The sequence below is a fragment of a genome, unplaced genomic scaffold (genome assembly GCF_019419815.1).
Source record: "Pyrus x bretschneideri cultivar Hongxiangsu unplaced genomic scaffold, Pyrus_bretschneideri_v1 Contig8, whole genome shotgun sequence".
Taxonomy (NCBI): domain Eukaryota; kingdom Viridiplantae; phylum Streptophyta; class Magnoliopsida; order Rosales; family Rosaceae; genus Pyrus; species Pyrus x bretschneideri.
The window spans coordinates 2,032,133-2,056,523 of NW_025999820.1; the positions used below are offsets into that span (position 1 = coordinate 2,032,133).

At 35.8% G+C, this 24,391-nt stretch overlaps 3 protein-coding genes across 7 annotated transcripts; 2 read left to right on the forward strand and 1 right to left on the reverse strand.

Annotated features, from left to right (window-relative positions):
• The first annotated feature begins 217 nt into the window (after positions 1-217).
• Positions 218-12,127, forward strand: LOC103942500 (pantothenate kinase 2-like). 3 transcript variants are annotated; one of them, XM_048575809.1, is made up of 5 exons: positions 218-449; positions 812-966; positions 1,358-1,407; positions 1,498-1,613; positions 11,611-12,127. In XM_048575809.1, the coding sequence occupies exons 1-4, from the start codon at positions 382-384 to the stop codon at positions 1,525-1,527; spliced, it is 303 nt and encodes a 100-aa protein (XP_048431766.1). In that variant the 5' UTR covers positions 218-381; the 3' UTR covers positions 1,528-1,613; positions 11,611-12,127. The 3 variants fall into 3 exon arrangements, 2 of the variants coding, with proteins under 2 accessions (XP_048431766.1, XP_048431767.1); XM_048575810.1 differs by having other exon boundaries at positions 11,882-12,127; XR_007255094.1 differs by lacking the exon at positions 11,611-12,127 and adding an exon at positions 2,116-2,144 and having other exon boundaries at positions 219-567; positions 775-966.
• Positions 12,128-12,566: 439 nt separating this feature from the next.
• Positions 12,567-15,729, forward strand: LOC103964630 (probable fructokinase-7). The gene is made up of 7 exons (XM_009377568.3): positions 12,567-12,903; positions 13,428-13,648; positions 13,990-14,202; positions 14,291-14,488; positions 14,575-14,715; positions 14,806-14,922; positions 15,171-15,729. The coding sequence occupies exons 1-7, from the start codon at positions 12,810-12,812 to the stop codon at positions 15,303-15,305; spliced, it is 1,119 nt and encodes a 372-aa protein (XP_009375843.2). The 5' UTR covers positions 12,567-12,809; the 3' UTR covers positions 15,306-15,729.
• A 260-nt stretch (positions 15,730-15,989) lies between these two features.
• LOC103964632 (MADS-box protein SOC1) lies at positions 15,990-23,857 on the reverse strand. Of its 3 annotated transcripts, none has more exons than XM_048575646.1 (9): positions 23,441-23,857; positions 23,174-23,256; positions 22,782-23,000; positions 17,535-17,622; positions 17,336-17,397; positions 17,116-17,215; positions 16,953-16,994; positions 16,710-16,751; positions 15,990-16,348 (listed from the first exon to the last, which is right to left on the reverse strand). In XM_048575646.1, exons 3-9 carry the CDS (start codon positions 22,961-22,963, stop codon positions 16,223-16,225), a joined length of 642 nt encoding a protein of 213 aa, XP_048431603.1. In that variant the 5' UTR covers positions 22,964-23,000; positions 23,174-23,256; positions 23,441-23,857; the 3' UTR covers positions 15,990-16,222. The 3 variants fall into 3 exon arrangements, with proteins under 3 accessions (XP_048431603.1, XP_048431602.1, XP_048431604.1); XM_048575645.1 differs by having other exon boundaries at positions 23,430-23,857; XM_048575647.1 differs by having other exon boundaries at positions 23,691-23,856.
• Between the last annotated feature and the right edge of the window lie 534 nt (positions 23,858-24,391).

The following is a 24,391-nucleotide window of genomic DNA, read 5'->3' on the forward strand; positions in this document are numbered from 1 at the left end:
ATTCTTTTACACTGATGGGTAAAAGATTTGTATTAAGTAAAACAATGGACATGTCATAATAATTTGACATCGAAGTTGCCATTTACGGAAGTCAACATTAACAACTCCGACTTGCAAGTGAAGACCATAATACTAAGTGGCAAAAAAGTAAATTACTTATTTGCTTGATTATTATCTTGGTACAGAGAATATATCAGCCCTACAACAGGTTGGGTGATGGCAATGTTTGTAACATATAACAAAAGACTTGGTTGCTGAATCCTCTCTCCCCCCTTCACAAACGCCCAACAGCTCCTTTGCTTCGTTCTATCTCTCCTTTTCCTCTTCCTCTTCTCTTCACGCGACAGCGCCGACAACGGGAGTCGAAGACAAACGACGGCGATGAGAACACCAACGACCGTCAACTTGTACCTCCAAAATCCTCTTCCCGTCCTCTTTCCAACTCCCAAGTTAGTTTCATCAAATTCAAAGCCGAATTTTTTCAATTTTAGATCAAAGAAACGGTAACCGCTGGTTTTTCGGCCAATTTACGGCCAAGCTTGCCGGAATTGGACCTCGACCCAAGAGGTAAAGATGATCCTCTCCTCGTGGGCTGTCCTCCAGTGTATTTTTCCAAAATAAAAGCTCAAATCAAGAGGAAGCCGACCCGAAATGGAAATTGGGAACGTTAGAATTACAGAGATTTCAAAACCCTGGCTTTTTAATTTTTGGAGTCCAATTGCTCAAATTCTCATGATTTTCGATTGTTTTTGTGTTTGTTTTGTCTGTTGGCAGGTTCTCTGATAAAATTGGTGTATTTCTCAATGAACAGTGACGATTCGTCTTCTTCGAATGAGAGTTTAGCAGCTTCTAATGGGGATAGAGGGCGTCCTGTTCTTGAAGGGAAGCTCCATTTTGCAAAGTTGGAAACTCAGAAAATCAATTACTGTATAGACTTCATTCGATCCAAGCAACTTCGCCTTACTGGTATGCTTAATGCTTAACAAGTATTTGATTGCTTTCCATCTCTTGATTCATTTGTATCATTTTTCGTTTCAATCAACTTGGGATATGGGAAGATTCATTTTTTTCACTAATTGAGACTTTTTAACCTTGTTTTGTTAAACTAAGTGTTGATGTTGAAATCTTGGATTGAAAGTTCAAACTACCATTTTTATTGGTAAATGAACTACTTCAGCTTAAGTAATTAGTACCCATAATTTCGACTGCAAAAATTTTGTAGTTTCAGAAGATTTAAACTTCTGAAAATGAAATATGAAAGAAGATCATATATGCCCTGAATATAGCTGCTTGTTCAGTAGTTGTAGTTATCATTTTCTGGTTTTGGGTCATTGCTTATGGTTGTAGATGATTTCAGGCTCCCAACAACACGGAGGAGCTTCTGGGAGTGCGAAGTGCGTTATTAAGGTAAAAACTAACTGTTTGGTTTGGCCATTGTATCACTGTTTTCTGGCACATATACAAGCTAATTTATTGACTTGTGACAATGGTGAGCAGGCCACAGTTGGTGGGGCATTAAGTACGTAGATCTTTTTAAAGAAAAGCTTGGGATTTCTCTTGACAAGGCAGGTGAAACGGACTGTCTTGTGGCTGGAGCAAATTTTCTGGTTAAGGTGGGATCCTAATACCACTTACATTCAGTCTAATCCTGTTATATTTAGTACTTACTGTAAGCATTTGGGTCTACTTACTAGTTGTACAACTACTTGTGTATGAAGTGAATTTCTTGTGTATGAAGTGTCTTTATATTATATGTTTTACGTTCAGTCTAATCCTGCAAGTGTTAAATATATAACATTCAGTACTTACTGTAAGCATTTGTCCGATGCCTTAGCAATTGTTGTTACTGCACTTTAATTCTTGTGGACTAATGATCTGGCATATGCTTTGCATACTTCACTTATAGTTTTCTTTTACTGTTATATTCTACAATATCAATTCATGGTATAGGGCGAAATAGAGAGGAAAGATTTTCAAAAAAGAAATTTTGTATCTTTATTTAATTGAAAGTTTGCACCTTTATGTGATTCCTCATTTTAATGGTTCATCTCAGTGGTGGTTATCTTTTTGGGCTACCTGTTGGCTTTGTTGCTGATTCAATTGGAGCCACTTTAGGTGCAGGGGTTGCTTTCCTTCTCGGACGATGATGCGAAATATATAAGCACACAAATTAAACCCTCTTTTTGACAATTGTAGTATAGATATAAGTAGGGATCGTTCTAGGCCGGGGATTAGGAGGGATTGCTAATCTAATGAAAATTGACTCAAATAAGTGAAAATAGGCTTTAAAACACTTTAAATAACTCACAAGACTCTTACTAACGTGTATGACTCAAAAACAAACTTTAAAGACTCAAAACAACTTAAAACAACCAAATAGACTCAATTTAGACTCTAGGACTTAGTTTGGACGAAAATACACTTGGTTTTGACTCTAAAGACTCAAAAAGACTCTTTTGGACAGATTTGGAACAAGTAAGAAAAGGGGTTTTGATTTTGGACAAATTTAAAGGAAAACAAGTAACTTAAAACTTTAAAATAGATTTTGGACGAATTTGAGAAAAACTAATGGATGATGGGATAGCCAAGGGATACTTCTCCACACATGATACTTTCTAACATAAATTGATTTCCAGTTGCTTTTCGATAAACCATGAACCTCAACACCCCAGATTAACCGTGACATCACTAATTAACCCTCAGATTTCCCTTAAGTTAGTGGATTGGATGACATCATACGACAACCCAAAGCATTCTCCAAAACGTCCCCTACATGACATCATAATAGAGATACGGTCAAAGATCATTACGTTCAATGGAAATCATAAGTATTGACAAAGCACTTGTAACTATGACATCATGATACTCATGCTAGGAATTTACTTAACATGATTGTGAAAACAACCTTAACTACTTGTGAATATTAGTTTGTGACGATTATGTGAAACACCCTAATATTCTAGCACCAAATTCAAGCATGCAAATTAAGTAGGCCTCCCTAATAAACATACAAGAATAAGTTATCCATCAAACGGTTAAGTAAATTGCGTTCACAATTTATGAAATCACAACTGGACTTAATCAACTCATATTATAAATGTAATCATGGTTTCAAAGCATCCCTAGGCTAAAACGAGTTTAGCCTCTCATGTTCATGACAAAACAAAGCAATATAGATTTAAACATTGAAAATAAAAGATAGATTACACCTAGAAACGTCCAACACTCCAACTTGAATGCACAAACGCCCAAGGCTTGATCTTCCTTCTCCTCTTCCTTGCTAAGTCACGGCAAAGGGTCTATGGTGGGTTTTTGGATGATTTTCTGGTTTTTAGATGGATTTAGGTATGTAGGGTGGTGCGGCACGGGTCTAAAACTAAGGAGAAAGGTGGTTGGTGGCTGCGGCAAGGCTGTGGAGATGTTTTGACGAATTTATGGAATGAATGAATGTGTATGAGAGGTGGTGATCTGATCTAGGGGTTAACATGAGTATATATAGGCACTTAAAACCCTAGGGTAATCAGATATGGACTTGAATAACCCAAATCAACTAGGAAATAGGCTTAGAAATCAGAAATAGAGAGGGATAATGCTTCCTAGGTGCGGCAGGTATGGGATAAGGTGATAAGGTTTCTAGAATGCCTTGCAAGGCAAGGGAAATCAGATTTCTAGAAGGGTTTGGGCGTCACTTTTGTAGGAGATAAGATAAGGTTCCTAAAATCATGCTTTAAGTGCCAAATTTGTAGGGAAAAAGGGATAAGGTTGCGGCAAAGCTTAGGGATAATGTTTAGGGCTTCTAGAAAGCCCTAAAACTAAGGGGAATTGGATAAAACCCACGGCAAGGATAGGATAGGGTGTCCTAAATGGATAAGGTGCCCTAAATGGATAAGGACTCCTCATTGTACTTGGAAACTTTGCCTATTAGGATTAGGAAACCTTGTCTTCATCATTCCTTCTTCATCTTGGACTCCTTTTCCTTCTTGGACTTGGAAAACTTCTTTGTTGCTTCTCTTGAAACCATTTGGATTTTGACTTTCCTACTTCAAGTAGGAAACCTTGTTTGAGTAGGAAACATCATCTTCAAATCTTCATTTTCGTCCATCCTCTTGGCTCCAAGCATATGATATCCATTCCAAGCTCTAATTTGCTCCAAAAGGCTCCAAAATGCATTCTTTTGCATACTTTGCCCTTAAAACCTGAAAATACATAAAACTAGCTTAAAAGACTACTTTACTAAGGAAAAACACTATAAATGCACAAGAACAAGATAAACTAAGGTGCATAAATATGCTCCTATCAAATTCCCCCACACTTAGCTTTTGCTAGTCCTCGAGCAAAACAAAATGAAGCAAAGTAAATGAGCGAAGTAAAACGAGTAAAACACAACCTACACCTTCCAACAATCGCCTCAGGGATTTCCAATGCACATGACATGTTAAAAATCATCATTCCCACAGATTTTAGCCATCTTTACGCTTAAGCATTTACTTAATCATAGTCACTACTCATTAGTTCACAAATAACCAATTTAAAACATGATTTGAATGTAGTAACATGCCTTAGAGAATTCCCTCCATTCCTTACTAGATATGCACTCACTTTTCACACAGATTTTCTGACTACACACCCTATACTAGCTATATGTGAGAAGATAGATGTAAATATGAAAACGAATGCTCACATATATGTATGACAAAGAAAGCACTTTTCGGAGTTAACTAGCATGTTTATCAATATGATCTCATGAATGGAATGCTACTACTTAGATGCGAGAACCAGTGACACCATATGCTCGTACCAATTTTAAACTCCACAAATTGAAACACATAACACTCAAGATTAAAGTCAAGGGTTGTAACGGGGCTAGGGGTATTGGCTAACAAAGAAGGGTAAAGGATAAACAAAAGTTCTTTAAAGCAATAGTAAGCACAGTAATGAATTTGATACTTAAACTCTCTTCAAAATGGCCGAAATCAGTTAGTACACACAAGGGAAGATTCATGCAACATTTAGGGTCAAATTCACTCTTTTGGACCCTTCCTTCAACAACCAACACTTGTGAGTTCATTCTCACTTATTTTTCAACTCTTTTTCTTTCTTTTCAACACTTTTCTATTTTCTTTTGATTTTTCTACGAATTTCTCTTCTTTTCTTCTTTTTGTTTTTCTTTTTCGTGCCCTATCATCTTCCCCCACACTCGTTTTCTGCCATATATTGACCAAAGGAGTTCACCCTAAGTCGTGCTTTACTATCCTTTAAGAACAAAGGTATGGAAAGTCCTAATCTAGGCTAGGTGAGGATAATGTGGCTAACAATGAAAATAGGCTAAATAAGGCTCAAAGGGGTTTAAACCTACAATACAAATGACAAGGGTGGATTTGGCTATTTGGCTATGGTGGTGACTACTACACAACTTCATCTTGTTATTTGTTATGCTAATCAATTTCATGCTTTGAATAAAATGGGTATGAGTTCTAGTATTTGGAACTATAGTGATGAAACGCCTTCTAAGTAGTAACCAAGCAAAGAATAATGAGATCATGCAACGACTTTAGAAAACAAGAATGCACAGATTTGAACTCTCCAAATAAACGTTTAGGCTCAAGTCTCACAAGGTTGTAGCATTTGTTTGAGTTCCTTCCTTCAAGCATGTTACAAAAACTAATTTTTTTCTTTTTGATTACATGTGAAGTCATAAGTTATAACCACAACCAAGCATAAACAAAGAGTAAATCAAACTTTCATCCATGTTAATCATTCTCTTTAACAGCCATGTATTTAAAAACCAAATCCTCATCATTGTGTTGGAAGGTACCCTAAGACACAAACAAACACACAAAAACAACTTAAAAACAACTCTTTTGGGGTTTTCAAAACAATTTTTTAATTTTTTCTGGATTTTTCGGATTTTTACTTCAAAATATACTAAAACACACCAAAACTGCTTAAAAACACTTAAAAACAGCAAAGAACAAGTTTTGAAATAATGGGTGATAAAATCCCACGAATTTGCATAAAAACACTTAGTTACCCCCCCACACTTAAATCAAACATTGTCCTCAATGTTTTAAGCATAGACTCACACAAATAACAAACAAACAAACAAAACAACATCTAACAACCTAACATGGCAGAAACAAAATCAACAACAAAGAGAAGAGTTTAGGAACGCAAATCTGGAATTGGAGTGCTTTCTAGGTCTTCCTTTGTTGAATGCATGGGTTGCCTCCCAAGTAGCGCTTGCTTTAACGTCGTGCAGCCGGACGATGCTCCCTTGAAGGTTTATGGAACCCCACGGCATGGAGGGGTGCAACTACAATCTGTCTGACGAACCACTTCATGCTTTGGGTCCTTGAATGGAGTGGGATAATGATCCTTTCTTATTGTCGTGTTTTGCTTTTCTACATCAACAAGAATTCTCCCACGACGTTGAATTCGATTAGGTACCTGCACCACACGAGGTAACAACCTATTAGTTGAAATGGGAATCGAATTTGGAATAGGTGGCTTACCTTTGTACGGCAAAGAAGTGGTAGCACAATGGACGGATGCACAAGGTTTGCTCATGGCCAATTGTGGTCCTTTCAAGGTTGGAGCCGTGCACTCCTTGTGCTCCACTCCAAATTCCTTCTCGGTGGTAGTTCGAGAAACATCATTCTTGATCTTTGTTGAATACTCCGTCCCTATGTGTTCAATTATATTAATGGCACAACAAGAACGAACATCATTAGTATTTTCAATCGATTCAGGAATCTTAAAGTTAATCATATCACCACCAAAGGCCATAGTGACTGCTCCCTTGGCCACATCAATCTTGGTTTGAGCTGTTTTCATGAAAGGTCGTCCAAGTAAGAGTGGTGATGATGGAGAGTGTGCCGAATCTTCCATGTCAAGCACATAGAAATCTGCAGGAAAAATCAAATGGTCTACCTGCACCAAAACATCCTCCAAAACTCCTTTCGGATATGCATTAGATCGATCGGCTAATTGGATAATAACACCATCATTTTTAAGCTCTCCTAGATTCATCGATGCATAAACAGAATATGGCATGACATTAATTGAAGCACCTAAATCTAGCATGGCATGTTCAAACCTTGTATTACCAATTACGCAAGGGATAGTGAAACTACCTGGATCTTTGCATTTAGGTGGTAGCTTTCTTTGCAACAGTGCAGAGACATTCTCACTTACATGTACTACCTCTTTCTCCCGAATCCGTTTCCTTGTTGTACAAAGCTTTTTCAAGAACTTCGCATACTTTGGGATTTGCTTGATTGCATCCAAAAGGGGTATGTTGACTTGAACTTTCCTAAATGTCTCTAGAACATCTTTTTCCTCCTCTTCTTTCTTTGTTTGCAAAAATCTGTGAGGAAAAGGAACATTGGGTGGAACGAGGTTAGAATTAATCAAATTTGAACCCAACTTACCTTTGGTGGCCGAATGGGATGGCTTGGATGAGTTTTGGTCCTTTTGGGCTTGCGGCAATAGAAGTGGTGTCCTTGCCATGGGCTTCCCTTCAGTCTCCTCTTCATGTTGCAACGTCTCGTCTTCATTACGACTTGTTTTGGATGGTGTGGATGTGGTGCCAACTTCTTTTCCACTCCTCAAAGTAATTGCTTTGGCAGATTCGAACCCTCCCTTTGGATTGACAATGGTTGAACTTGGGAGCTTGCCTTGGTCTCGGAATTGTCCCACAAACTCCGCAATCTGCCCTATTTGCTTCTCTAAGTGGTCCACCCTTTTGTCTTGGTTTTGCATTGCTTTGGTTTGATTTTCTTGCCCCTGAGACAAACTAGTAAGTAACTTGAGAATTGTAGCATTATCTAAAGACGTACCTTGATGTGATTGGGCGGATTGGGGTTGGGTTTGTTCTTGGCCGTGGGTTTTGGTGTAAAACCCCGGGGGTTGCTGCCTAAAGCCTCCTTGTTGGTAAGGTTGTTGAGGCTCCCTCCACTTGAAGTTTGGATGGTCTCTCCAACCCGGATTGTATGTATTGGAATATGGATCATTTCTTGGTTGATTTTGGCTTGGAAATCCAATGGCGTTTGCACTCTCCCACCCACCATTCTCAATCAATTGAGGGCACTTGTCCGAAGGATGACCTTGAATAGAACATACGCCACATACAATTGGATTTTGGGTCTTCATTCCTTCGGCCATCTGAGACACAAGAGAAGTAAGATTAGCTAATTGAGTTTGAAGGTCGGATTGAGAACTTACCTCATTCACATGTTGCCGTGGGGGGTCCCTTTGCCCAATTCCCTCGTATTGTTGTGCATTGAGAGCTCGGTTTGCAATGAGGTTCTTCGCTGCCATAGGGGTTTTATCCACCAACGCTCCTCCCGCCGAAGCATCAAGCATTTGTCTTTCAATGGGAAGAAGACCTTCATAGAAGTATTGAATTAGAAGCTCTTCCTTCATTTGATGTTGAGGACATGATGCAACTAGGGTTTTAAAGCGCTCATAGTATGTTGGAAAAGACTCCCCTTGACTTTGTTGAATTCCGCTAATCTTCTTTCTCAAGAGAATGACTCTCGAAGTAGGAAAGAACTTTTCAAGAAACGCCCTCTTCATGCTCTCCCAAGATGTGACAGTTCCGGGTGCTAACTCGTATAACCAATCCTTGGCCTTCTCCAAAAGTGAGAACGGGAAAGCCTTCATCTTCAAAATGCTACCATCAACGTTAACTGGAGTCATGCTCGAACACACCACCTCGAACTCCTTCAAATGCTTGTTGGGATCCTTCATGGACAATCCATGGAACTTTGGAATGTGGTGCAACAAGCTTGACTTCAATTCAAATTCGTTGGTCTTGTCTTGAGCCGCCCTTAGGTATTGGATGCACAAGGGTGCGGCATTGGCCATTCCCGAAGCGGAAAGCTCCTTGATTGTACGGTTGTCCACTGCCATGGTTTCTTCCTCTTGTACCGTGGGTTCTTCTTCCTCCCTTGGCGTTGGCTCTTCCTCCTCCTCAAGGTTGGGAGCCGTACTAGATTCTGGGTTCTTCTTCTTCTTCCTCAAAGTGCGCTCAAAATCGTCGTCAAAATCCAAGATGTTTGCACTAACAGGTTGAGAACTACGAGTCATAAACTAGTACCTACAAACAAGAAAAGAAACTAGGTCAGTAGCTAAAACAAAAAGAAAACACAAAGAAACAATGGGGGATTAGCAAAATTGCTAATCCCCGGCAACGGCGCCAAAAATTTGATGCGAAATATATAAGCACACAAATTAAACCCTCTTTTTGACAATTGTAGTATAGATATAAGTAGGGATCGTTCTAGGCCGGGGATTAGGAGGGATTGCTAATCTAATGAAAATTGACTCAAATAAGTGAAAATAGGCTTTAAAACACTTTAAATAACTCACAAGACTCTTACTAACTTGTATGACTCAAAAACAAACTTTAAAGACTCAAAACAACTTAAAACAACCAAATAGACTCAATTTAGACTCTAGGACTTAGTTTGGACGAAAATACACTTGGTTTTGACTCTAAAGACTCAAAAAGACTCTTTTGGACAGATTTGGAACAAGTAAGAAAAGGGGTTTTGATTTTGGACGAATTTAAAAGAAAACAAGTAACTTAAAACTTTAAAACAGATTTTGGACGAATTTGAGAAAAACTAATGGATGATGGGATAGCCAAGGGATACTTCTCCACACATGATACTTTCTAACATAAATTGATTTCCAGTTGCTTTTCGATAAACCATGAACCTCAACACCCCAGATTAACCGTGACATCACTAATTAACCCTCAGATTTCCCTTAAGTTAGTGGATTGGATGACATCATACGACAACCCAAAGCATTCTCCAAAACGTCCCCTACATGACATCATAATAGAGATACGGTCAAAGATCATTACGTTCAATGGAAATCATAAGTATTGACAAAGCACTTGTAACTATGACATCATGATACTCATGCTAGGAATTTACTTAACATGATTGTGAAAACAACCTTAACTACTTGTGAATATTAGTTTGTGACGATTATGTGAAACACCCTAATATTCTAGCACCAAATTCAAGCATGCAAATTAAGTAGGCCTCCCTAATAAACATACAAGAATAAGTTATCCATCAAACGGTTAAGTAAATTGCGTTCACAATTTATGAAATCACAACTGGACTTAATCAACTCATATTATAAATGTAATCATGGTTTCAAAGCATCCCTAGGCTAAAACGAGTTTAGCCTCTCATGTTCATGACAAAACAAAGCAATATAGATTTAAACATTGAAAATAAAAGATAGATTACACCTAGAAACGTCCAACACTCCAACTTGAATGCACAAACGCCCAAGGCTTGATCTTCCTTCTCCTCTTCCTTGCTAAGTCACGGCAAAGGGTCTATGGTGGGTTTTTGGATGATTTTCTGGTTTTTAGATGGATTTAGGTATGTAGGGTGGTGCGGCAAGGGTCTAAAACTAAGGAGAAAGGTGGTTGGTGGCTGCGGCAAGGCTGTGGAGATGTTTTGACGAATTTATGGAATGAATGAATGTGTATGAGAGGTGGTGATCTGATCTAGGGGTTAACATGAGTATATATAGGCACTTAAAACCCTAGGGTAATCAGATATGGACTTGAATAACCCAAATCAACTAGGAAATAGGCTTAGAAATCAGAAATAGAGAGGGATAATGCTTCCTAGGTGCGGCAGGTATGGGATAAGGTGATAAGGTTTCTAGAATGCCTTGCAAGGCAAGGGAAATCAGATTTCTAGAAGGGTTTGGGCGTCACTTTTGTAGGAGATAAGATAAGGTTCCTAAAATCATGCTTTAAGTGCCAAATTTGTAGGGAAAAAGGGATAAGGTTGCGGCAAAGCTTAGGGATAATGTTTAGGGCTTCTAGAAAGCCCTAAAACTAAGGGGAATTGGATAAAACCCACGGCAAGGATAGGATAGGGTGTCCTAAATGGATAAGGTGCCCTAAATGGATAAGGACTCCTCATTGTACTTGGAAACTTTGCCTATTAGGATTAGGAAACCTTGTCTTCATCATTCCTTCTTCATCTTGGACTCCTTTTCCTTCTTGGACTTGGAAAACTTCTTTGTTGCTTCTCTTGAAACCATTTGGATTTTGACTTTCCTACTTCAAGTAGGAAACCTTGTTTGAGTAGGAAACATCATCTTCAAATCTTCATTTTCGTCCATCCTCTTGGCTCCAAGCATATGATATCCATTCCAAGCTCTAATTTGCTCCAAAAGGCTCCAAAATGCATTCTTTTGCATACTTTGCCCTTAAAACCTGAAAATACATAAAACTAGCTTAAAAGACTACTTTACTAAGGAAAAACACTATAAATGCACAAGAACAAGATAAACTAAGGTGCATAAATATGCTCCTATCAGACGAACTGTATGTTTCTTTCCTAAACTCTTGTTTTGGAATTTCCTAGTTTTTGAGTTTCTGAAAAAAGAGAAAATATTAATGCATTTATATGTGTGAGTATGCGCGCGCTCTTCACTGATATTCCATTCTTATTTCGATTCTCCCTCATTCATATGTAAATGCTTTGTTTGTATCTTGTCCTCTGCCTATTGGTCATAAATATAGTATCTATACTTTCTTTATCTTATTCTTGAATACCCACGCAGATTGGGAGATCATTTATTGTTTCAAGGTTGAAGGTGGTCTGCATATTCATGAACTTGTCAATTTAATATGTTCTTAGTTGAAGTTGCAGAAGGGTTGAAGTGAATTTGTGGAGATTTTTGTATGGTAAATTATGACTGCAAACCCCTTGAAAATCTACTTTTCCCAAGTATTTATATGATCATATCTCAGTGTTGTCCTCAACTTACTTTAACAGTTGGACTTAAGTTAACGTTATTATTACGAAATTTGTGCGTTTGATTTTGGGTGCAGGCTATAGCTGATGATCAGATTCAAGTTATTGAGATGATTAAGCTCTTGGAAACAAAGGGTTGGAAGACTTTTTAAAGTTTGGTTCCAACATTTGTACAAAATTGTATAAAATATCAGTTATGCAAATTTATAGTTGTATTCTTATATTTTAACGATATTACAATTTGTTTTCTCATCACAAACAGAAAAAGAAATATGATACTCCAATTTGGGTACCCACACAGGGCATCCTCCTTTTTTTAAAAACACAATTTGCAACTTTGACACCAATGTGAATTAGAGTGGCACTGTTTGCAGATGACACCAATGTAATAAGGGTCTCCATTGTTACAATAGAGTCATCTACATAGGCCATATTCTCTTATTTAGTGGCTATGTAGTGGCAATTGAGGTTTGCCACCAATGCGAGTGTCCACTTTTGACAATAGACACCAATGAAAAGGGTGTCCTCTAGCCAAATTTCTATTTGTTAACAAAACAAAACAAAAAACAAAATTAACAGCCAAGAACACAATATTAAAAGACTAAAAAGTTGAGCCAACCCACGTTTTGGTATCAAAAGATAACAAAAAATAAACTGTCACCAACTAAAATAGGGACTCTATGGTTGAAGTGGTCACTGTAAAATGGTTAGCCAAAGATGATTTTGGAGATATTTAAGCAAAAAAATTAGCTCAAAAAATAGAGAATTCAGTTGGAGATATTGAAACATTCTAATAAAAGCAAAACTAATGATCCCACAAAAGTGTTATATATATAAACTCTCGATTATTTAATTAATCAAAATTCTAATTGTATAAATATCCAGAGTTGAGTTGTGAAATTTTGTAAAAAGGACCAACGTTGATCTGCGTTTCAAGTTTTCAACTTTTTAATCAACGTTTGGTCTGAAAGAAAAATCAACACAACTCTTGATTAATTTAATTAAATGGCTCCAACAGGATGCAGCTGCTTCCCTGTCACACTTGAGCGATCCAAAAAGGGCAGCTTCAAGTTTGTTAGGAATTCTTCCTCTCTTTCTGGTATTAATATTTCCATTTTCTTTAATTTCTTTGATGCCCCTTTTGATTCTTGTGAAAATTTTTGTTACTGTGGTAATTTCATTTGTACCCAAATGACTTCTCGAGGTAAATGATAGGATACTCGATATACATTGTTGGCCGATTTGCTTGAAAGCTAAGCTTTTGGGATCTTGTGATCATGTTTCACGTGCAGGATGAAGCTGCATGCGCGAGAGAGAGAGAAGTTAGCTTGATATACAATTTAAGCTTTTAGAGCCAATTGATTGTTTAACAATATCGAGAATTGGTGTTGGCAAAATTTGATCCAGAACATTTTCCCTAAGCTACAAAATATGATCGGAATTAAATTATTGGTTATGTAATATCTAGGACTTCTACGTGAATCATGTCAAATTCAATGAGTTCAAATTTTGTTTAACACAAGAATGTTCGAGTCATAATCTCCTTTTACACTGGATTATTGAGATAGAAAAATTTGGCTTTCTGAACGGACCTTAAGTTCTTAACCAATTGGTTCTTTGTAGGTTCATCTAAATCGTTATCTTTAAAGAAAAAGAGTAGTATCCAAGGGAAGAACTCAGAGCTGATTGTTTGCTTTGGGGAGATGTTGATCGACTTCGTCCCGACTAGTGCCGGAGTTTCCCTTGCAGATGCAGATGGTTTCAAGAAAGCTGCTGGTGGAGCTCCAGCCAATGTTGCAGTTGGAATTTCAAGATTGGGAGGCTCAGCAGCTTTTATGGGCAAGGTGCTTTTCTAGTCATCCAAAATCACTTTTAGTTTTCTGCTTCCTTGTATTACAACTAGCTTTATCAACATTCTGTTATTTTCTTTGGTCAAACGTGCTATATAGAATATTTCTATACTGCGGTTAACCGAACTTTTCCAAAATATGGATATCTCACAGATACTATTGATATTTTTGATACTTCAACCTTACTGAATTTGATATGCAATCAATGTGGTTGTCAATTTGGGGTCAACAAATTGACTGTGCTAAGCATCTACATTGACATTACCATATAGCTTTAAGATCTTTGTTGCCATTCTGTTTTAGATAAACTAAAGTCCCTACCGTTTGTATCTCAGGTTGGTAAAGATGAATTTGGATACATGTTGGCTGACATTCTGAAAGAAAACAACGTGGACAATTCTGGGATGCGTTTTGATCCGCATGCACGGACTGCATTGGCATTCGTTACACTAAGAAGTGACGGGGAGCGAGAATTCATGTTCTACCGCAACCCAAGTGCTGATATGCTTCTTCAGGAAAAAGAACTTGATGTAAATCTGATTAAAAAGGTAAAACATTAAACCCCAAATCCAAATGTAATCAGTAGTCACCTTTAATTCCTTAAGTTACTGACAATATTATAATTGACTGATGTAGGCCGGCATATTTCACTATGGATCAATTAGTTTGATTGAGGAACCGGGCAGATCAGCTCATCTTGCTGCAATGGACATTGCCAAAAAGGCCGGTTGTATCCTCTCTTACGACCCGAATCTGAGATTGCCACTGTGGCCATCTGCAGAGGCTGCTCAGAAAGGCATTATGAGCATATGGAACCAAGCTGACATTATTAAGGTGCATTACGCTGTTTAGTGTAACGGCCACACCCTGTTACCTAGTGTTACTAATCCACATGTTATAATGCATCCTTGAAATTGCAGATAAGCGAGGAAGAAATTGAATTCTTAACCGGAGGTGATGATCCTTATGATGATGAGGTGGTCTTTAAAAAGCTTTACCACCCCAATCTGAAGCTTCTGCTTGTAACTGAAGGGCCAGCAGGCTGCAGATACTACACAAAGGTTAACATCCATCATGATGTAAATAGTTAATTGGTTTGTACCTACAGTTTAGTTTGGTTTTGTTGATCCCTTTTTTTCACCGTGGTGCAGGAATTTAAGGGTAAGGTTGCAGGTATCAAAACTGATGCTGTTGACACTACTGGTGCCGGTGATTCTTTTGTCGCTGCCATACTCAACGGCTTGGGTTCAGACATTAATTTGTACAAGGTATACATTTGCAAGATTCTTTTTAACCGCTAAACAAAATAGATGGGCCGAGCTGGCACAACAAAATAGGCTTCAGTGTCATGCTTACTGCAACACAACAGCCCATTTTGTGATCAAGAGTTGTGTCGGACTTTCTATAAACTTGTTGGGCTATGCCTATTTTAAACGAGCCCAACTCTTTTCACTCAATTTCCAAACACATGTCACCTTATATGGTAATGAAAATCTGAATTCTTTTACTGATCCAGGATGAACAAAAACTTAGAGAAGCTCTCTTGTTTGCCAATGGTTGTGGTGCTCTGACAGTGCAAAAGAAAGGAGCTATTCCTGCACTGCCTACAAAAGAAGCTGTGAACCAACTTCTTCAACAAACCACTGCTTGATAAAACTATAAAGGATTAACCAATACATCATAAAAACTTAATATTCTTTAAAAACACAGAGAATTGCGTGATAGAGACACCGGGTTTGAGGATGGATGTCCTTGGAGGTGGAATCTACAGGTGCTAAAACTTCTGGTGGTGCTGCACATTTTGGAGATGATTAGAAATCATCATATCGAAGTTGGGGTTTGATTTGTGGTTCAGATTAGGAGGGGCAGGTAAAATAGGGTGGCTCATGAGTTTTTTACCCTTCACCCCACCCTATCTCATGCCTTGGGTGACTCATGGGTTTTTGGCTTTCCATATTTGCCTCTGCTAGTAGTAATTGGTTGTATCTCCCTAACACTGTACTTTCGTGTATTCACATCCATGTATCAACGCTGCAATGTGTTCTATATACAATACTTTCCATTGTTATCCACCATTAAGAATGTTTTCTATTTGTTTGCTGAAAAAAAAATAGAGAGACGAATCTGTGATGACAGCCAACATATTTATTACACTTTCTATCTATCATTCAACAAGTGTCGTTCATGAGATTTGTAACTCAGAACCTCCTCTAACAAAGTAGAGACGAGACTGAGTAGCTAATTGATGATAGATGCTTTGCATTTGATGAAAGAACACGAAGTAAAAGGACCACGTAGAAAGAACATTGGAGAATTTCAATAAAACATAAAGATATATCTAACAAAAATCAAATAGTCCATATATATGCATCATAATCATTTCCAGGAAGACAATATGATCCCCCTGACAATACAATTGTAATTACTTCCAGAGGTCCACTGAAATGTTAATTTAGTGGAGCAACAATCTAATGCAGGGCCAAAAAACAATCTGAAACTACAGAAAGAATATATCTGCTCATTCATGGATTTTTGGTTATATTAATGTCGGCTCTCTAGGAGTAGAAGCTAGCGCCTCGCCCTACTTTCCGGCAGTCCAATGAACAATTCAGTCTCAACATCCGAGCTTGTACTACTTTCATTGTAGGGTGTCTTTTCTCTTCGCTCGTCCAATGTTTTCTTGAAACTACCATACTACAAAGAAAAAGTGAAACTGTCATTTTTTGTTCAACCATTGACATCAAGTTCTGTCGATAAAAACTACCATTTAAGTCTCTCAAGTGACGACCAAATGTATAAAATAACGCTGGCTTGTGGCATTGGAATAATGTTAACATGATATATAAATGCTAGGTTTTCTAAATTTGTAAATAAAATCGAGTAGGAACAATCACTCAATTTCTTTCAACATGAGTTTCTTTCCACTTTCCCAGATGTTGTGTCCCCGTATCCATATCCGTATCCGTACAACATAAGAAAATACCAGTGGCTACTAAATTTACAATATACATTTAATATAAAAGAAGATTATGATAACTTAATAAGGTGGGTTTACCTTCTCAACCAGTCTTGTATTTTCAGCTGTGAGGAGTTTTTCCTGAAATTTATCCAAAAAAAAAAAAAAAGCCTTACATTAGTTAGCTACCATAATCATTATCTCTTGTCGGAATTAACTGTTCTGCACTGTTTGTAGATTTCTTATTTTGCAGCTACACATTTTGTAATATTTAGTCAGCTAGCAGTAGCACAGCAGACATGCAATTCTTTATTTTTGAACTTTATGTTGCAGCAGTTTTACCTTTTCTCTAAGTTGCTCAATCTGTTCCTTGAAAACCTGATTCTGTAGAATTAATTAGAAAAAGAGAAAAAAAGGTTTGTTAAATATCAAATTAATCAAAGATGAGAAACTGCTAGTGCCAGAATCTACAGGTGCTTAAATAATTTTAGTTTCTCAGATAAACCTTTCGGGCTCGGACGTTGTAGACGCTCTTCTCCAACTGGTGCTCTATTTCTTGTAATTCTGCAAGAGTGCATGATCCTAGACTCTCTCCCAAGAGTTGCCTGAGGCATAATTTGCAAATTCCACGTTTAAAAAAAAGAAGCCTTTTGAAAAGGATTAAAAAACTGAATATTTCGACGACAAGTTCAGATAAAAGAAAAGTTTAAGACAAGGCCATGAACCGTTTTGATACTTCAAGAAGCTCTATCTGCTTCAGCATGCTACTTGCTTCTTGCTTCAGATGCTGCATGTTCCGATTTAAACAAAAACTCATCACAAGACCAAGATATGGATCTAAACAGTACTCCAATAAATTCGTCCACGCAACTGTGAACACTTTCTGGGATGAACTTACGTACAAAAACGAGGCACGGTACGTACCTGCATATTTTGTTCACTAGAACTGGATTTGTTGTTGGTTTGATTGTCTTTCGCATGCTTCAGATAACGCTCTATGGTTCCCTGCATGCTGAGTTTATAACCAATGCCAAATATGAGAAATCTTCCCTTTATATAAGCATATAATATATTAATATATGCAAATTGAATGCTCCAGCATGCATGTTCCACTTTTAATTCTTCATAAACCTTTTCCTCTTACACAATTCGATTCTACATGTCTTTTAGAGCAAGTCCACTCATGACACAATAGGCTGGGCACGAACTTTGGAATTACCACTTCCATCGGTTGATTTTGATCGGAGTCCATATCATTAATATATTAATAATTCAGTTACATAATTTTTAAAAATAAAAATAAGTTATTGATTTAGGATTTTAATACTCATACCTTTACTAAGCTCCTAATTATTTTTTAATTCAAAACATTTCCAAATTAAAAAAATTTAATTTAATTAAAAAAGTTATGTACTCATTACTTTTTTATAAACATATTTTTCAACCTTTTGATTTTGAACGTACTCGTTCATATAATATTTCAATTTTTTAGTCTTAAATGTACCCATTCTTAAATATACAAAATCCATTCTATTTTTTTTCTAATCCAACTTTTAAACTTATATGGGTACATTCTTTTTCTTTGATTTGAGAATGTATCTATGTCAAGTTTAATCAAAGAATTTTACTAATGTTATTGAACCTAGTATATATTATTTTGGTTTTGAAGAATGTACCCATATTTTGGTTATTTTTTATAAGTGTACCCATATTTATATATATGTATAATATATTGGAGAGTATAATTTATCTTTTAATATTTTCGCTCTCACATGGGTTTTATTTAAAATCTCATTAATATAAACAACTACAAATTATAATTTTTAATTTAAAAATTATAATAACGTACATAGAATTACATTATTACATTATTTTCAGGGATTTCAATGAAAAACTGAAAACCAACAAAATTTCAACCAAAGAACATTGATAAATAGAGACCACATCCAATGTTTTCCTATTTTTATTCTATAAATATCTAACCATCTTCTTCGTTTGCCTTATATTTTTAATTAATTATGTTTGTTGTAAAGTTATGCTTTGCTTTGTATTTGAAATTAAACTTTTGGAGTTAAACAATGAGTTTTATTTTCAAAGGACAAACTTACAAAGTTCACACTTAAACACACTTACAAGGCATAAAAAAAAATTAAAATTAAAATTTGTAAATACTAATCGCCTTTGCACAAGCCCAAACCCAACGGGCGGAATTGCACCAAGTAATCACTTTTCATAGGACACTTTATATGCCCTTTCCCTTGTCTTGCCCTTGCCTCTTAGTAAAGCAATAAAAGAAATCCATGGTTATTTCTCAAAAAGGACCTACATATTGAATATTCTCATTAAAAAAAGGTTGGTGAGAACTATATTACTTCTCATGAGCTACACTATAAATAATATGCCTCTATATCGGCTAACATAGAAACCAAGGTTCTAAAAAATGATAGGCACTAGTCAAGCGGTGGGCAGGGACCTAGCACCTAGGCAACTAGGTGAGGTTATGTAAATTATTATATATCTTGTAAATAAGTGCCTATTTACACCTAAAAATTAACTATACTTGTATGGATGATAAAAGAATGATAAAATGCAAAAATAGAAGTAGAAGAATATACAAACTACATACATCCAAAAAGTTCAATATTTAAAAAACAATAAGCATATAATCATAATGAGGAGGATTCTTGGATGATAGACTAAATTCTTCTTGTTCATGGTCCTTGCATTGGATTGGACATAGACTAAATTATTTAATCTTGTTGTATCTAGTTTATTTCTTTTCTTTGTATGTATTCCCTCAAAAGTGCTCCAATTCGTTTCACTATTGGATGAACTTGTAGTAAGTCCATCATTTGCAAATTAGTTACACAATTTTCATAATATAACACCATGAAACCAAAAAAGAAAAAAGCACACAATCAATAAAAAATAACAAAAAATAAAAACCGCCTAGGAGCCGCCTAGGACCGCCTAGGTGCCACCTAGCCCTCCTCCTAGTTCCATACCGATTTTTCAAAACGATTTGCCCTAAGTCGCAGTGGGCCTTCACCGCCTAGCACCTAGGCGGTCACCTAGGCCAATTTTTAGAACACTGATAGAAACCCTAGTTTCAATAATATCCGAAAATGTTTGCATAAAGTTCATAAGTTAACTAGTTTGACTCATTTTTATTTAGCACTACGGTCTAGTAATATTTATCTCTACTTTATAAATGAAAGGTCTTAAGTTTGAGTTATGTGAATGACAAGTTAGATACCAAATTATTGTGCATGTGTCCAAATTCCCCATCTTTTAGTGTGAATATATGGTTGTATAATTTTTAAGTTGAAAAATATATTTTGTTCAAACATGCACTAATAGTACATAGGACATCATAATAAAGCTATCCAAAACCTCAAGATGACAATCAGGAAAAGGCTGCGTCTTATAGATAGTACATAGTACACAGGAGTAAGACATCATATATATATATCGTTAAAAAGAAAAAAACAAACTGTTAACTACTTTGCATCATGTGTCATCCAGATAATGTATACCATTGTGAAAATTGAATCATATGGTATTAGGTTATGCATTATTAGGTTATGTAATGCATTATGCCAAAAGTAGATTGTTTTATTTTTTTCTACGTAGTTTCATATATGTTCTTCTTTCTTTTATGAGAAGGGTATTCAAACTTAGGACTTCTTCAATTAAAAAAGAGATGTACTGTTAAAATTTGACAATTTGATGTATATTCGTACCAATCTTGTTTGATTACTAAACACATATTCCTATTTTTTTGTAATTTTTATGGGTTTTTTTTTCCTAATATTGTGAAAATGCATTCATCGGTTTAAACAACACCCAAATGAATGAATATAAAATTATATCGAGAGAAAAGTGGAGATATCGCATGAGAGATTATATTCACACATCCGAAATTACGTTAGTGGTCTGTAATATATCATAAAATACTAAAAAAATAAAAAAGTGTGAAGGAAATAATTTAGGAATTGAATATAATCTCTCGTAACACATTTGTCTTGAAAGTACATTTCTTGATGCGAAATACTAATATGTCCATTAAAAGGACAAGAAACGTGGGACAAAGCCTTATCCACTCATCTTCTACGAGATTATGTCAATCAGGTTTGGTAAAATCCCCATAAAAAGAAAAAAAATTAAATTTTGTAAAGCAGTGTCCCTTTTTTGTTATTTCTGCCGCACAAGTTCCTCTCAAGCAATAGGACTATAGTTTAAATCCCTTAAATTCTCTTTTGCCAAGAAGATCTCAAGAGCATCTCTAATCATGCGTTTTATTTATAACAAAATTTTAATTAAAACTATCAAAATATTATTATAAGAACTCTTTAAAAGAGTTGAACTCCAAATATATTTTCTATTGACATAATAATTATGAGTCAATAATCTACATATGTAAAGGGAGAAGGCAAAAATGGTCAAACTTTTATAATACCCAAAAATTGTCTTTCTTTCATTAAAATTTAAAAAAAATAATAATAAAAATATGTAAAATGTCACAATTGTAAGATCCCACATCGTCCAGGGGTGAGGATCATGTAAGTCTTGTATGTATATTCTTATCTCTACCTAGTACAAGGTCTTTTGAAAGCTCATTGGCTTCAAAGTTCCCATGAACTCCGAAGTTAAGCAAGAAAGGGCCAGAGCAATCCCAGGATGGATGACCCACTGGGAAGTTCTCGTGTGAGTTCCCAGAAACAAAACCGTGAAGGCGTGGTCAGGGCCCAAAGCAGATAATACCATGATACGGTAGAGTTGAGCTTGAGATGTGGTGGGTACAAGTGGTTGGATACTTGAAAAAAAAAAATTCAACCATTTGTATTATGACACTTGGTGTACCAAGCCATGCTCATGGCACACTGAAAAATTTCTCCATTAAGAGCTCATTTCTCATTCCCTATATTTAATAGCTCATTTCTCATTCCCTATATTTAATAGCTCATTTCTCATTCCTTATATTTAGGAGCTGCTAGATGGATCCGTATCTTAGGAGGAGAATAGTGAGTATGTTTGAAGTAGATTTTTTTTTTTTAGAGATCTTCCCTAAATTATATAGTTAGGAACTCATTGAAAAAGCCCATAGAGATGCTCTAAATAATTTAAAAAGTCATAGAAGTTAACCCAAACTTTGTAATTAACCCATGAATTATTAAGTATTAATCTTTAGTAACCCAGATTTTGTGACTAACCCATGAATATTAATTCTTTTGAACCTCTTTTATTTTATTTTACTTTTTTTTTTTTCACAAAGAGAGTTTCGAACTCCGAATTTCTAGTTTACTCTTGCTCTTCACTCGACTCACCCTCGCTCTTGAACTAGCCCTAAATGACTTAATTCTTTTTAATATTTTCCTGCCTTCGATTACCGAAGATGCAAAAGAACAAAACAATTCAAAAGGTATTATGAACAGTATGTAGCCAAACTCAGTGTAAGTAGCCAGATCAAATGAGCAACTGCTACAGACCATATATTAAAGTTTACTATAAATAGTAATGCAAGGACTGCTACCCAAATATAAATAGGGTAAATTATCTTTTGATCTCTGAATTATTATTTTAGTTGAAATTTACTTCCTAAATTATTATTATTATTCTTTTGTCAATTAAGCCTCGTAACTATTTGAAATCAATCAATTAATCTCTTAGTGTCAATGTTGATGAAATTTCATTCACTTTGAGGTCAAATAATGGCACAACTTTACCTCAAGAGTGACTCATGTGTTAGTATTTTACGACAAAGTAGATGAAATTTAATCAAATATGACGCTGAATGATTGATCGGAAAATTTCAAATAGTTCACTAGGTTACTTTTACAAAAAGAAAAAAAAATTCAGATAATTAATTTTAATTGGAATAAATTATTCAGACAAATAAATATGCAACTTGTTTTAAAAAGAATCTGAATGAAAAGTAAAAATGGACTTACTAAATATAACCATATATACAACTGTACGGTACTGTGTGCAAAGAAAGCTCGTACAGGCAATCATAATATGCATGCCAGATTCATTTTAATAGCGGATCTAGTATTACATTCAAATTCTCTGGCAAATTAAACGAACATTTTTTATGCATTTTTCATGTAAATAGAAAATAAAAACTATGTGGGGTTTTATAAAAATTAAATTAAATTAAATAAAAAATACCTGGAACTTGCAAATTCGTAGAGTTTTCCTTTGGGAGAGAAGATGATGAGGGAAACCTCAGCATCGCAAAGAACTGAGAGCTCAAAGGCCTTCTTTAGCAGACCACTTCTCCTCTTTGAGAATGTCACCTGACGACTCGTCGTGTTCTCTATGCGCCTCATCTGAGTTTTTCCTCTCACCATTTTTGATGATTTAATTTTTAATTAATTTCCTTCCACCCTTTTGACACAAGAAAATGAAAGCTCTGAGATCAGTTCATTATTATTATTATTATTATTATTTTGGTCTCTGCAGAAATCATCAGACAAAAACTTGAAAAAATCCCAAATGTGTACAAAAAAGATATATACGTATATGAAAATAACGAAAAGAAGAAGATAATTAAATCTTACCAAATAAGCAAAATTAACCCAAAAAGCTTATTTCTTTTTGTGAGTTGGAATGACGGTATAGATCAGGTGGAAGGCAGTAGATCCTGTTCAGTTCAAAACGGTTGGCAAGCAATCAATATATATACATATAGATATAATTTGTGTAAGCAAACGAGGAGTGCAAAAATTAAAATGAAGAGTAAACAAAAACAACGAAAGAAAAAGTGGATGAGAGAGAGAGAGAGAGAGAGAGTCTAAGGGAATAAGTGAGTCTTACGAAATTATCACCAAATAGCCAAAAGTGGAAAGTGAGAGCTCTTTTCTCTCAAGTTTTTGAGTAAGGACTTGGACTACACCCCAAAAAAGCACATATATTTGCGCATATTTACATAGAGAGATAGACAGAGAGAGAGAGAGAGAGAGAGAGAGGGAGAGGAGGAGGAGAAGGTCGAGGAGGTGGGTGTTTTGTGAATGATTGATTCAAAGAAAAAAGAAGATCCTCTTCAGAGTAGTGGGAGAGGGTACTCAGCGAATTTACCAAATATGCAAACTAACCCAGAAGAAGCTAGGGACAAATATGAGAAGAACAAGATGCCAAAGAAAGAAAGAAAAAAGAGGAGAGAGAGAGGGAGAGTGATGTGGGGAGACTAAAAAACCCAGAAAGGAAGGAAATTATAGAGAAACGGGAGGGTGGAGATTGATGATTGACCCTTAATCTGGGGTAAGCAGAGGCAACCAGCACACCTACCTTTTTTTCTCCTTTTTTCTTGTCTTGTTTTTAAAAAAAAACTAATAAAAAAATTTGAAAATTTTGAGTTTTAATGATAATGATAAAATAATAGATAAAATGAATAGTACTAGAATTAACTTTTAGTGTAAAAATATAATTTTTTCTTAAAATGAACAGTACTACGAATTTTTTATTAAAACTCCCTTGTTTTTTTTCTATCCTTCTCTCCTTAAAACCCCACCTTGAAAAAGAAACGTAAAATATACTATAAAAATCAAAGGTTGTATGCAAAAATGCCTCGTCCTTTGCTTGTTTTGGTAAACCCACAAAACACACAAGAAAAAGAAATTCTGGACACAAAAGGTAAGTACTATGAGAAAGCAAGGAACTTAAAACTACCTGTTTGATGAAAGTTCTCAAAAGAAAAACCAAGGAGCGAGATGTACAAATATGAGAGTGTACTGAGTTTCTGGGTTGGTACGCTTTTTATATTAATCTGATCATTGTAT

Coding starts and splice junctions, on each gene's coding strand:
- LOC103964632 (XM_048575646.1), bottom strand. CDS start 22,963: ATGGTGAGAGGAAAAACTCAGATGAGGCGCATAGAGAACACGACGAGT. Junction 17,623..22,781: donor TACGAATTTGCAAGTTCCAG/GTATTTTTTATT, acceptor TTATAAACTCAG/CATGCAGGGAACCATAGAGC. Junction 16,349..16,709: donor ATACAAGACTGGTTGAGAAG/GTAAACCCACCT, acceptor TTTTCTTTGTAG/TATGGTAGTTTCAAGAAAAC.
- LOC103964630 (XM_009377568.3), top strand. CDS start 12,810: ATGGCTCCAACAGGATGCAGCTGCTTCCCTGTCACACTTGAGCGATCC. Junction 13,649..13,989: donor CAGCAGCTTTTATGGGCAAG/GTGCTTTTCTAG, acceptor TTTGTATCTCAG/GTTGGTAAAGATGAATTTGG. Junction 14,489..14,574: donor ACCAAGCTGACATTATTAAG/GTGCATTACGCT, acceptor TTGAAATTGCAG/ATAAGCGAGGAAGAAATTGA.
- LOC103942500 (XM_048575809.1), top strand. CDS start 382: ATGAGAACACCAACGACCGTCAACTTGTACCTCCAAAATCCTCTTCCC. Junction 967..1,357: donor CAAGCAACTTCGCCTTACTG/GTATGCTTAATG, acceptor AGATGATTTCAG/GCTCCCAACAACACGGAGGA. Junction 1,408..1,497: donor GTGCGAAGTGCGTTATTAAG/GTAAAAACTAAC, acceptor AATGGTGAGCAG/GCCACAGTTGGTGGGGCATT.